A 14,112-nucleotide genomic window follows, 5' to 3' on the forward strand; every position below is an offset into this window, starting at 1 on the left:
CTGGTCATGTGACACAGAGCACCACACATCATCGTTATAACAAAGAGTTTCATGGCCATACTCCATAGGCAATCATCAGACAACTAACAATACTGCATCTCTTCAGATCAAACAAGGGTGAGCAGCAGGATTTTTAAACGTTTTCAAACATTTCTAAAATAAAGATGCTAACACAAAACACCACAAAACAGGATCGAAAGAAAACAGAGCCTCAGACATTCTGCACATTCTTCATTGTAATCAAAAGTCACATAAAAAACTCTATGACGTATTGCGACACTTAGTAGAGAGACATTTTGCTAAAATGCAATAGATTTTCAGAGAAAGGAAAAAGAGCACGCAGCCAACACAATCAATAGAATCATCCTCTGCACATCGAGAATAGGATTGTAACAATGAGAGTGATCCAAGTACAATGTAGATATACAACTCAGTGCAGGAGTTCATAAGCAAATGCATGCATACACACACGCATACACAAACATACACACGCACACATACACACACATACACACACACAAACACACACACATACACACATACGCACATACACACACACGCACACACACAAACAAATGCACACACACACACACATACACACTTATGCAAGCACACATTCAAGCATGCAAGTATGATAAAAAGTAATTGGCAATGCTCACCATCTTAAGGCATGTTGGAACTGTTCCAGTGGGTAAGGACTTGGCTGGATCTACTGTTGGCCTGCCCAATGCATATTTGCTACTGGGAAGGTTATGCATACTCGATGTGTCACACAAAAAATCTGAAATACTTAAGTAAATCCTGAGCAAACAAAACTGCTAATACTGGTCCTGTTCATGTTTCACAGCAGTGAGAAACACTAGTGTAGAACAAGAAACAAGATGCTCCAGGACAAAAGTTAGAACATTGTGATACAGTGTTTGTCCCAGTCACAAACATACACAGTACCACTGGGTGATACTGCAATGCCTTGCGGAACAGAAAGACAACTGCTTGAACCGAAGGTAGCCACGTGAGAGAATGTGTCAGAAGTGAACACCTAACAGGGTATCACAATGGAAACACACACATACCGGCATACACACAACACACACACACACACACACACACACACACACACACACACACACACACACACATACCGGCATACACACAACACACACACACACACACACACACACACACACACACACACACACACACACACACACACACACATACCGGTATACACCCATTCACACATACACACATACACACACGCCCACACAAACACCCACCACATACATACACACACACACACAAAACACACACACACACACCGGTATACACCCATTCACACATTTACACATACATGTACACACATACACACACACACATACACACACACATACACACACACACACACATACACACATACACACATGCCCACACAAACACCCACCACATACATACATACACAGTCTTATACTTCAGAAGTGCACATACATTACAATAGAATATAATTATTATTATTATAATGTGCCCATCCAGAGATGATAGAAGGTCCCGAAAGGACCAACAGTGTTCAAGTCACGAGCAGAATCGGGTGTGGCACACGAGAACGCGAACACCCGCCACCCCCCCCCCCCCCCCCCCAACGCGCCCCGCACACACATACACACATAAAAACACGCACCATGCACACACATGCACTCATACACACTCACACACATACCGTATATTCCAGAGTATAGGTCACACTGGAGTATAGGTCACACTGGAGTATAAACAGCAACCCAGATTGTTTTCCACAAAATACAGACATCAACCCTAGTAATTTATTACCGATCATCGGAGTAAAAGTTGCAACCCACATTTTTGAGTGTATTTTGAGCGTTGGAAGTGCGGCTTATACATGTACACTGGAAAATACGGTATACACACAATGAGACAGATTTTATCTGTAAACTTTCTTGCATTTTTACAGTCAATCTTGATGATGCCCAGGGCCGAATTTTTTTATTTTCTTTATTGCAGTCCAGAGACCGTATGTGTGTGTGTTTGGAGCGATTTTTTATTTTCTTGCCGGCCTAAAAAATTAAGAACATTATTTACCAAAGTATACGATTTGGCCTCTTTTTTCTGTGCTGCGCTGGCGAGTCCACTAGGCTGTGTTTACATTGGGCGTTTCAGCCAGGGTCAAGTTTCAACCCACCCTGACCACAGATTGACTGGGGCGTTAATATGACGCATTGCGCTTCATTCGGGTTGAAATTTCAAACGAGGTAGATTTCAACCATCCCCTCGGGCCCAGGGAGGGTTGACATTGAGAAATCTTACTACCGTACTTCTGTGCATATCTCGCGCCAAGTTTGAACAGCACTGCACAGGAACAAGTTTGAACAGCACTGCACCGGAACAAGTTTGAACAGCACTGCAAAGGAGTATTTTGCGCCAATGCTTTCACGTTATTATATAGGACTCTAGAAGTGGACTTTTGACGGCATATCAGTATTTGACGCGAGTCAACTGTCTTCATGTCAACACCCACATATTTCTCCCTTGTACAGACTTTCAACCCGGGTTGAAAATTCTCATGTAAAACAAGGCTACGGGCAAAACAATTCTGCCCGCAGATTGAGTACCGGATTTTCTGGGGTGTTCCGCACTTTGAAATGCATACAAAAACTGCAAACTCACCCCTGCGGCTATGACTGGGAATGCTAGGAATGACTACCAGCGCTACAGCACTCTATGAATATACAGCATGCATGGTGTTGTTCAGCTACTCTTCATGTACTGCAGCCCATCATTGTACTGGTGCAAAGCTCATCATTGTACATGTTGCCAGTTCTGAGTGAACGGCAAAGTAGACAACCTTTGTAGAACTTCGGTCATGCTTCTCAACCTTAAAACCATTGTCTGTATTATGATGATAACCATCTTAAAGTTAGGTTGCCAAAACATTCAACATCTGACGGGCGGGTGGCTTATACAGCGGATGGCAATACAAATACAGATGGTGGACCCGAAAAGGCAGGTGTGGCTTAGACTCTGGTGAGCCCAACACACCGTAAAATTCGGTATTTTACTCCTGTTCTTGTACTGTCGTAGGATCGTGGACATGGAAATCCGGTGACACGTCTAGCGGCCCCAGGGCGCTGGCCATTCAGCCGTGGATAAGCAGTACACACATGCATTACATGTACATGTACATGTTGATGTATATGCACTGCAGTGCACTGGTCACTGCAGTGCACTGGTCACTGCAGTGCACTGGTCACTGCAGTGCACTGGTCACTGCAGCACTGGTCACTGCAGTGCACTGGTCACTGCAGTACACTGGTCACTGCAGTGCACTGGTCACTGCAGTGCACTGGTCACTGCAGTGCACTGGTCACTGCAGTGCACTGGTCACTGCAGTGCACTGGTCACTGCAGTGCACTGGTCACTGCAGTGCACTGGTCACTGCAGTGCACTGGTCACTGCAGTGCACTGGTCACTGCAGTGCACTGGTCACTGCAGTGCACTGGTCACTGCAGCACTGGTCACTGCAGTGCACTGGTCACTGCAGTGCACTGGTCACTGCAGTGCACTGGTCACTGCAGTGCACTGGTCACTGCAGTGCACTGGTCACTGCAGTGCACTGGTCACTGCAGCACTGGTCACTGCAGCACTGGTCACTGCAGTGCACTGGTCACTGCAGTGCACTGGTCACTGCAGTGCACTGGTCACTGCAGTGCACTGGTCACTGCAGTGCACTGGTCACTGCAGTGCACTGGTCACTGCAGCACTGGTCACTGCAGTGCACTGGTCACTGCAGTGCACTGGTCACTGCAGTGCACTGGTCACTGCAGTGCACTGGTCACTGCAGTGCACTGGTCACTGCAGCACTGGTCACTGCAGTGCACTGGTCACTGCAGTGCACTGGTCACTGCAGTGCACTGGTCACTGCAGTGCACTGGTCACTGCAGTGCACTGGTCACTGCAGTGCACTGGTCACTGCAGCACTGGTCACTGCAGTGCACTGGTCACTGCAGTGCACTGGTCACTGCAGTGCACTGGTCACTGCAGTGCACTGGTCACTGCAGCACTGGTCACTGCAGTGCACTGGTCACTGCAGTGCACTGGTCACTGCAGTGCACTGGTCACTGCAGTGCACTGGTCACTGCAGTGCACTGGTCACTGCAGCACTGGTCACTGCAGTGCACTGGTCACTGCAGTGCACTGGTCACTGCAGTGCACTGGTCACTGCAGTGTACTGGTCACTGCAGTGCACTGGTCACTGCAGCACTGGTCACTGCAGTGCACTGGTCACTGAAGTGCACTGGTCACTGCAGTGCACTGGTCACTGCAGTGCACTGGTCACTGCAGTGCACTGGTCACTGCAGTGCACTGGTCACTGCAGTGCAATGGTCACTGCAGTGCACTGGTCACTGCAGCACTGGTCACTGCAGTGCACTGGTCACTGCAGTGCACTGGTCACTGCAGTGCACTGGTCACTGCAGTGCACTGGTCACTGCAGCACTGGTCACTGCAGTGCACTGGTCACTGCAGTGCACTGGTCACTGCAGTGCACTGGTCACTGCAGTGCACTGGTCACTGCAGTGCACTGGTCACTGCAGTGCACTGGTCACTGCACCAGTGCACTGCAGTGCACTGGTCACTGCAGTGCACTGGTCACTGCAGCACTGGTCACTGCAGTGCACTGGTCACTGCAGTGCACTGGTCACTGCAGTACACTGGTCACTGCAGTACACTGGTCACTGCAGTGACCAGTGCACTGCAGTGACCAGTGCACTGCAGTGCACTGGTCACTGCAGTGCACTGGTCACTGCAGCACTGGTCACTGCAGTGCACTGGTCACTGCAGTGCACTGGTCACTGCAGTTCACTGGTCACTGCAGTGCACTGGTCACTGCAGTGCACTGGTCACTGCAGTGCACTGGTCACTGCAGTGCACTGGTCACTGCAGCACTGGTCACTGCAGTGCACTGGTCACTGCAGTGCACTGGTCACTGCAGTGCACTGGTCACTGCAGTGCACTGGTCACTGCAGTGCACTGGTCACTGCAGTGCACTGGTCACTGCAGTGCACTGGTCACTGCAGTGCACTGGTCACTGCAGTGCACTGGTCACTGCAGTGCACTGGTCACTGCAGTGCACTGGTCACTGCAGTGCACTGGTCACTGCAGTGCACTGGTCACTGCAGTGCACTGGTCACTGCAGTGCACTGGTCACTGCAGTGCACTGGTCACTGCAGTGCACTGGTCACTGCAGTGCACTGGTCACTGCAGTGCACTGGTCACTGCAGTACACTGGTCACTGCAGTGCACTGGTCACTGCAGTACACTGGTCACTGCAGTGCACTGGTCACTGCAGTGCACTGGTCACTGCAGTGCACTGGTCACTGCAGTGCACTGGTCACTGCAGTGCACTGGTCACTGCAGTGCACTGGTCACTGCAGTGCACTGGTCACATCAGATCAACATGACTGTAGTACACAACGTTCTGTACGCACTGAGGACACCGGCCCAGGTCAATCCACTGGGTTTCCTTGTCCAGAACTGTAGTAGGTGAGCAATTTCGTGCGGGATAGTGCCTTTGCTGTTTGCCTGCGTTATGCACAGCTCACTGACATGTCAGTTTGAGCACTCTGGTAACCTGTTTTTGGACCTTATTTAAATCTGGCTTTGCAAAAAATATTTTCATTGCTACATGTGTCAGGCTCGGCCACATTTTCCCTTTGCTGCGCTGACGAGTCCACAAAGGACCACAGAGGATGCTGTCCACAGCTTGAGGTTATCCGAATACTACTATACTAGAGTAACCATCTCACTATGAACCTGGAATGGAGGAACTGTCAACGCCATTACTTCCTTTGGGTGACAGTTTTCATGATTTGAAATGAAGGTGCCCACAGTTGTCGCAAAGTACCGTGTGATGCCACGCCGGACTAGATCTCCACTTGTACATTCATCGTCAAAACGTAGTCAAACCCGTGTGCTGGTCAATCGACATACACTGTAGCTGCTTCGATGTTCGGTGCACAAATGCCTTGTGAACTTGGACACCAGTGCTGCCCACATGGGTACGTCGTGCAGAAGGAGAATGCCAAAAGGTAGAGACCCATGCGTACCTACGTAGTTATTTGAACAGCTACCATCTTTTTAACTTCTTCCACAAGGATCTTTTTGGCATGTAAGTAAAAGGTCTTGGTCCATTTCATGTGGGGGAACATTACGAAACTGAGCGAAAACAGCACCATAAGGCGAAAACAGCACCACGTCACCTTCGGTCGGCGATCACAAAACCAACCCGAGCCAAGAAGAACCGTAACTAGGTGAATGTAATTCTTCTGATAACGATGAATCCGTTAAAGATGAAGGTGACAAGCTCCCCTCATCTTTCCTTTCAGACACATGTGCAGCAGTGCAACCTTCGGTACAACAACATTTTGTCTATCATCACAAGACAAGTGTAGGAATCTTTATGTGACAGTTCCTCTTGAAATTCAATGGCAAACTCCCACCAAATATTCATTTGAATAAGATTTCCTCATGACAAGCAAGCTGGCGCTGGGTTCAAGTCCTGGTGGGTCTGGCATTTTTCTCTCTTTTAAGGCAGCTTACTTCCCAGACTGATCTTTTGACTTTGAAGTTCTCCCGATCCTTTCACAATGGATACGATTTAATCTTGTTTTGCACCCGTACAACCTGTGACATGTATGTCACTTTTACGGAATAGTAACATTAATAATGATGTAGTTACAAGGCTGTGCTGGGCTTACAACCAATTTTCTTGCATTACAATAGATGACTTGCACAAAGATCCGAGCCGCAAGTGAGACAGGGCAAGTGCACCCTGTCCCTGTGCACCCAGGCTACACTGCGGGCACCCTACACCGTCTGTAGACTAGTACTAGTGTAGTGTACTTTTGTTGTCAGCATGAATGAACGGTGCACGGCATGATCAGTACCGTCACTGTCTTCAGCAGCTCATGAGTCATGCATGTGCACTTGTAGGGTTAGTGGAAGCAGGTACTGTATTGTACTACTCCCTGCGTGGAAGTACATGACTGTATAATTATGTGAAGAGAAGCCAGGCGTCCAAACCAACCCAAAATACTCTTGCCTTATTCTTCGGTGAAATAGTTATAAAACATTGTCTTACTAAACAACAGTGAGCATAGAAGCAACCTCGATGCACCCAATAATATGGCATCCGGGAACAGCAAGTGTTGCACGAGGATCCCAAGAACACGTCAAGTTACATGCTACCGCCATCAAAAGAACGAAGGATAACTGTGCTAGCCTAGTTCATATTCAATGTAATGCTAACGGTACGGGATATAGGAGCCTGTTGGGAAGGCGTGGGTGAGCTGTAAAATCTTGTACGGTTCGAACAGCACAACATACATGCAGCAGTTATTGCGACGGTTAACGTCGATGGACGAGAGTCATAAAGCACAGTCCATGGGGGTTGACGTTTCTGGGCTTCCTTTCCGAAAGGAAAGTTATATTTCTTCTCCAAAAAATCAGGATCATGCTGATTATACCTGTCTGTTATGAAGACAAGGAAGCAGCCATGGACATTGTGCCATACTAAAGGAACCACAGGTAAAAGATAAAGCACTTCATCTGAAAACTCAAGGACTATCCATAAATACAGCAAATGATAATCCTAGCCTGGTAATGTCCAACTCCGTCATGTGAGCCATTCGGTGAGTTATCATGGGAAGCATAATGTTCGAAATGCTGAAATTTGAACAGTTGCAGTTGTGTTCGTCGCCACACAATGCCATCGCCAGTTCACATTTGAAATGTAGCCATTTTACGCTCGTGTCCCTGTAAACGGCATGGAAGGCTGAGCAGATTCAACTCTTCCATTGCTTCCTGATCTGTACAGTAGTGCGGTTGCGTTCCCGTTCCTGACACACCGGTCTCCGCTAACCAGCATCATGAGCACTCCAATGGTTCCCGCCGCTCCTTCCGCATCGTCCCAGCGCGTCCCGTCAAAATGTGAATTACTGTAGGCAATGGAGCCAGTGTATGATGAAGGCGAATGCACTGTTTGATGATGCTCCAACAAATCCTTTCTGAGACTGAGACCCAGCCGGAGCCGCATCGCCGTCATTATCAGCTAATCATGGGGAGGTATAATGTGACTTTCCACCACTCCCTGATTCAATCATAGTTTGCGAGCCTGCGCCAAACTGCTTTCTCACTAGAGCCAGGCATTGGATACATATGGCTTCAGTAAGGTTTACAATGCTATGTCTCTGGCCTAAGTCCAAGTCTAGCTACAGCAGCTCAGAGTCAGGGCTGATGAAGTGTTCATATCGGAACAAGTGAGACTTCAACAGTAGCTAGTACACATCAGGCCTGAGGACTTCGCAGCGTTTCTCCAGCACACTTGTTCTCTCCTTCAACTCAGATATTACTTGAAGTACTACTAAAGGCCATCTGGCTCTCACACTCAGTCCTTCCACCCCTCATTTTCGTGGTTTGGGCTTCCGCACTTGACTCGGCAGGTTCCTGGCCTCTCCGCAGTCTGTCCTCAGGAGACTGGGGTCGCTCTGGAGCTAGTGCAGCCGAATCGAAGGGAATCGAGTTCTTTCTTAGACGTCCACAAACTTTCGTCGTGCTTGACTTCGCTTCTACTGCGGGAAAGCAGTTACACTTCAGGACCACGACGTGCTTGTTGCAGCCTACACCAATGATACATGTACTAATAAATATTCCCTCATTTTTTCTGCCTCCCGGCCGGCCGGCTCGAAAAGGAACGTATGGAATCAATGGGAGCCTCAGTTCCATCTCTCGTCTGCTAGTGCATTCAGGAGCGTAGCAGCGCTTCGGCATGACGATACAAGCCGAATCAAAACAACTCTACTCTCTAGCCAAAAAAAACAGCTCAGTGTTCGTCAGGCAAAAAGCGAAACTTCGAAAGTCACGAACTCAAAAGGTGGGGAAGTCAGAGTCAGAAGGTCCACTTGCCCCGTCTCGAACCCAGACAATCTTTGTGCAAGTCATCTATTGCCGACGTTGCTACCACTGTTTTTTACTGATATTCCAAGTACAAGTTTTTGACTAGCTGGTTTGGAGTTGACAGCGTTGTGAATGATCGAGACTCCTCAACGTCTGTTCTCACCTTCCAGGAGCAATACTGACTTACACTGCTATCTGGTGTTCACGAGGTGTTTGTCGCACTGGAAATGGAGTGTTTCTATAAATGAGCGTATCTGGTGGGGGTATGGATTGCAGAAGAGAGCTATAAATTTAAGGGTTAGTCCTCAAAAACAATCTTCTTCAGCCTACTCAAGCTCAACTAATGAGTGGAAACTCCCCCAAGCCCTGTGCATTGAGCAGGGACTGGTGTTTGTTTGTGCAGATTTGCCGAGGCTAAGGTTCTATGCACTTGTCCTGTGTTCTAGATGGCAATTGTGAATTATTCAAGTGTTAACAAATCGTCGGGAACGCAAGTTTGGTCTAGTGTAGGAGAAAACAATTTTCTTATTACATCATAGGCAAACAATGGCGGATCCAGAGATCTCAGCAAAATGCTGAAAATGGGTATTGACAGGTACATATGTGTATGAGTAGTGAAGGCTCTAGAGTGTTATGTGCGGCTTCTGATAATATTTGTTTGTATTTTATTATATTTTAAAAGGATTTCTCTAAAGCTTTGGGCCTGTAGAGGGGATCTCTTCCAAGAAGAATGAAATGGCAACTTTATGTAGAGGGCTAGGGAGCAGTTAATCGAGGATAGGCTAAGTAAATAGATCGAGGAATACAAAATCTGGTAATTAAGGAGTTCACATTGCACACAGAAAATCAATAGTTAGCGCTTGCACCCGAATGCATCAGAGCAGTGTATAGGAAATGGGAGAGCCAAGTGACTACATGCAATGGAAAGTCACAGAGCAAAGCTGCATGCATACCCACGTATTCTCACAACACCGCACAAGGATGATTGGGGTACACCAGTGTGCTGGTTTCGATCAACTGGTGAAGCGATTGGCGTTGCAAACAGCCAAAGTGATCGCTCACGACTGAGCTGCAGCAGTACCCGCGACCGGGTGCAAAGTTCCCTGATCGACGTTGCAAACAGCCAACCAGGGTGAAGCAGTTGGCGTTGCAAACGGCCAAAGCAATCGCTCATGCTTGAGCGGCAATAGTACCCGCGACCGGGTGCAATGACTACTGATTGGCGTCGCAAACAGCCGACCAATAGTATGCAATTTTAAGCAGAGATAGTAGCAGCAAAGCAACCAGTTGAAGGAAGCTGTTCCCACCTATATAATGTGGGAATGGGAGGGTGGGTGGCAAACAAATTCCGGTTGCTGCTCAGTGACACTGCAAAGGAAAGCGCAAGCCAAAGTCAGCGCAGCAAGAGCTACCCAAGGCGATTTGGGCGCGCATGCGCAGCAGTTGAGTGCACGTGTAAAGCCAGCTCGATCGCAGCTAGCATGAGATAGAGAGCAGCGCATCGGTCTTATCGCTAACTAGGGTTAGCCCAAAAGCTAACCCAACATTTAGCGCTTGCACCCGAATGCATCAGAGCAGTGTATAGGAAATGGGAGAGCCAAGTGACTACATGCAATGGAAAGTCACAGAGCAAAGCTGCATGCATACCCACGTATTCTCACAACACCGCACAAGGATGATTGGGGTACACCAGTGTGCTGGTTTCGATCAACTGGTGAAGCGATTGGCGTTGCAAACAGCCAAAGTGATCGCTCACGACTGAGCTGCAGCAGTACCCGCGACCGGGTGCAAAGTTCCCTGATCGACGTTGCAAACAGCCAACCAGGGTGAAGCAGTTGGCGTTGCAAACGGCCAAAGCAATCGCTCATGCTTGAGCGGCAATAGTACCCGCGACCGGGTGCAATGACTACTGATTGGCGTCGTAAACAGCCGACCAATAGTATGCAATTTTAAGCAGAGATAGTAGCAGCAAAGCAACCAGTTGAAGGAAGCTGTTCCCAGAAAACCAGCACACGGCACCCCAGCAAGCGTTCACCACCAATGCACGAGAGCTAAGAACAAGTGATTAAGGCACGAGATGGATAAAGGTAGGCATGCAGATGGATGAAATCCAACGCAGGTTCTCAATACGGCAATTTAGCAATGACAATCGGTACCTGTATGTCAAGGCTATATTACATCGACTGGAATGGCAGCACTGCTCGGTCTGGTTGTGCTTGAGCAGCTGGGGCGAGACGTCGGAATTCCTCCATGCGGAAACGAGACAGCGAATCGGCAATGCAGTTAGACTGGCCAGCAATGTGAGCAGCAGTGACGGTGAAATTGAAGCGGGCGCACACAAAGAACAGCTCCCTGATCAGGGTCATCACTGGCGGTGACTTGGATGTGCCGGAGCGGATGCAATCTACCACAGCCTTGTTGTCGCAGTGCATTGTGATACGAAGCTGGCGCCATTCCTTGGCCCACGTGCAGCACGCTGTGACCAACGCGTAGAGCTCCTTCCACTCAATGCTGTGAGTGAATTGCTCAGGCGACCAGGTCCCTTGAAGCCAGCGGCCGCTGTTGAATGCGCCCCAGCCCAGGGTGCCACTGGCATCAGTGAACAGCTCCAAGTCTGGAGATGGTGTCCAATCTGGGAACAGGAAGAATGATTTTCCGTTCCATTGTTCCAGGAGCCGTAGCCACCATTGGATATCTTCCTGGCACTCGGTAGTCAGACTGATGCGGTAGTGAGGCTGCTGGTAGCGACTGCAAATAGACCACAGGCGCCGCATAAATGTCCGGCCGGGTACGATGACTCTTGCAGCGAAGGAGAGTTTCCCCAGAAGAGATTCGAGTTCGCGCTGAGACATGGTGGGGTTGATGCTCGCTGCAGTCAACAGGCGCTTGATGTCGGCCAATTTGTCGTCAGGGAGCCGGGCTTCCATCTTCTCCCAATCCAGGATAATGCCCAGGAATGTCAGGGTACGAGACGGGCCTTCCACCTTTGCAGGCGCGAGCGGGACTCCGAGGTATGAGAATGCACGGAGAAGAATGGCCAGCTGCCGATTCGCCACTGCCTGGCCCACGCTCACGCACAAGTAGTCGTCCAGGAAATGCAGCAAATTAGGGATGGAGAATTCGTGGTGCATTATCCATTCGATGGTGGCTGCCACTGCATCAAATACCGCCGGGCTAGAGCGGAGCCCAAATGGCAAGACACGGTCGTAGTAGTACTTCCCCTGCCACAGGATGCCGAGGAGATGCCAATCCTGTGGGCGGACAGGTATTTGACGAAAAGCACTCTTCACATCGAGTTTAGAGAGATAGACAGGAGACGGGGAGGACATAATGATGTTAATGGCTTCATCAATGCTGATGTACTGCAAAGAGAAAGGCTCGGCAGGGATCCCGTCGTTAACGCTGGAGCCGGCAGGGCTGGACAGGTGGTGTATCAAGCGTAGCTTGCCATTCTTTTTCGGAACAGCGCCAATGCCAGAGCAGTACATTAATGGGAATGGGGGCGAGTCAAATGGGCCAGCCGTGTAGCCGGCGTTGCAGGAAGCGGTGAGCTGTGCAGACACAAATGCAGAGTGCTGGAATGCTGATGAGAGGTTGGACGAGTGCTGGTTAGTTATGCGGTTGCCGGTAAAGCCAATGTCAAAGCCGCAGCGGAGGCCGTTAATAACATACGAAGCCAATGAACTGTCAGGGTGGTTACGGAGCAGTGATTCGAAGCGAGAAACAGAGAGGGGTGTGTGGACAGCAGGACATGCGCTTGTGAAATCAGTAGAACGTGAAGTGCAGGGAGAAATATGTACAATCGCGGGAGCTGCAGCCAAAGCAGCAGAGTTACTGGCGCCTACCGCACTTAGATCCGTTGTGGTCCTTGGACCCGCAGCGGTTGCAGACATGGGCGTACTTGCACGTGCTGAGACTGCAACGCCCAGCGTTGAAGTTCCGGCAGATTGGTTGGCCATTAGACACCGTACGGACTCCATTGAAGGCTTGCTGGTTGTTACGTTGCGGACGAAAGGGACACTGGCCGCCTCCGGGATGGATGAGGCGGCAGGACTCACATGTGGGCCTTGATCGGCTAGTCACGGACATTTGCCACAGATTTATGTCGATGACGTCAAAGCGCTTGCCTGGCTGAGCAGAAATGGCAGAGCGAAACTGGGTGTCGTACGACAGCCAAGCCTCCGGATAGTATTGCCTGTTGGCTGCAACTATGGTGGCTTGGTAGGAGAGCATCTCCTGCAGGCGGGACGGGTTGGCAGAACACACGACGTTCATGAAGAGAGTCCATGCCTCCAGCCATGTCGGCAAGTCGTGGACGCGTCGACGAACGGGCTGCGCCGCTCCACCTTCCACCACCTCCAGAGACTGGCCGCCACTGCTGAACTGCAGCTGAAGCTGGCGTGGGGCAGAATACGAGGTGGCGATAGTATCGGGCAGCAGCTGGGTGAAATCTACAAAGTCACCCTTCAATATTTTCTCTCGTATAGTCTGGGGAACGGAGAGATTACCAGCGTTGGAAGACTCCGCCGAAGGTTGAGTTCCAGCGGATCCAGGGGCAGTGATGGTGGCCAGCATTGGAGCGATCGCCTCCGACAAGGCAACGGTGACGGCGGAATGTACTTCCTGCCGCACAAACTGGCGCAAATCGTCATTACTGCTCCGGTCCGGGATCTGGGGAGTCGGAGAAGCTGCTGCAGCACTCTCCAGATCCTGCTCTTGCTCCTGCTCGTGCTCCTGCCGCGAGGATGGCGTGGCCGACGGAGATCGAGGTTCCCGTGCCGCCGAGCTCGACGTGTCCTGGATACTGAGCAGCAAACGGGCAAGAAGCTGGGGCTTTGTTCCGCTCGAATTCAGCCCACGGCCTTCCAGCTCGGCCCGCAAGTCCGACACGTTCATACGGCGTGCTTCAGAGGTAGACAACATGTTTGTCGTGCAGTAAACGGCTGCGAGGAATCTACAAGGAGTCTGAATAATTAATTCTATTCTCAACAAACAAACTCCGGTTGCTGCTCAGTGACACTGCAAAGGAAAGCGCAAGCCAAAGTCAGCGCAGCAAGAGCTACCCAAGGCGATTTGGGCGCGCATGCGCAGCAGTTGAGTGCACGTGTAAAGCCAGCTCGATCGCAGCTAGCATGAGATAGAGAGCAG

General features: G+C 49.9%; 1 protein-coding gene across 2 annotated transcripts in view; it reads right to left on the reverse strand.

Moving 5' to 3' along the window:
• Positions 1 to 28: 28 nt before the first annotated feature.
• The window catches only part of LOC135811213 (E3 ubiquitin-protein ligase TRIM71-like), a 233,073-nt gene continuing 218,989 nt past the window's right edge, over positions 29 to 14,112 (reverse strand). For both annotated transcript variants that reach the window (XM_065324404.1, XM_065324405.1), the window contains one exon: positions 29 to 1,039. In XM_065324404.1, the coding sequence (XP_065180476.1) occupies positions 899 to 1,039 (141 nt within the window). In that variant the 3' untranslated portion in view covers positions 29 to 898. The remainder of the gene's footprint in view (positions 1,040 to 14,112) is intronic.

Source organism: Sycon ciliatum, chromosome 3 (genome assembly GCF_964019385.1).
Source record: "Sycon ciliatum chromosome 3, ocSycCili1.1, whole genome shotgun sequence".
Taxonomy (NCBI): domain Eukaryota; kingdom Metazoa; phylum Porifera; class Calcarea; order Leucosolenida; family Sycettidae; genus Sycon; species Sycon ciliatum.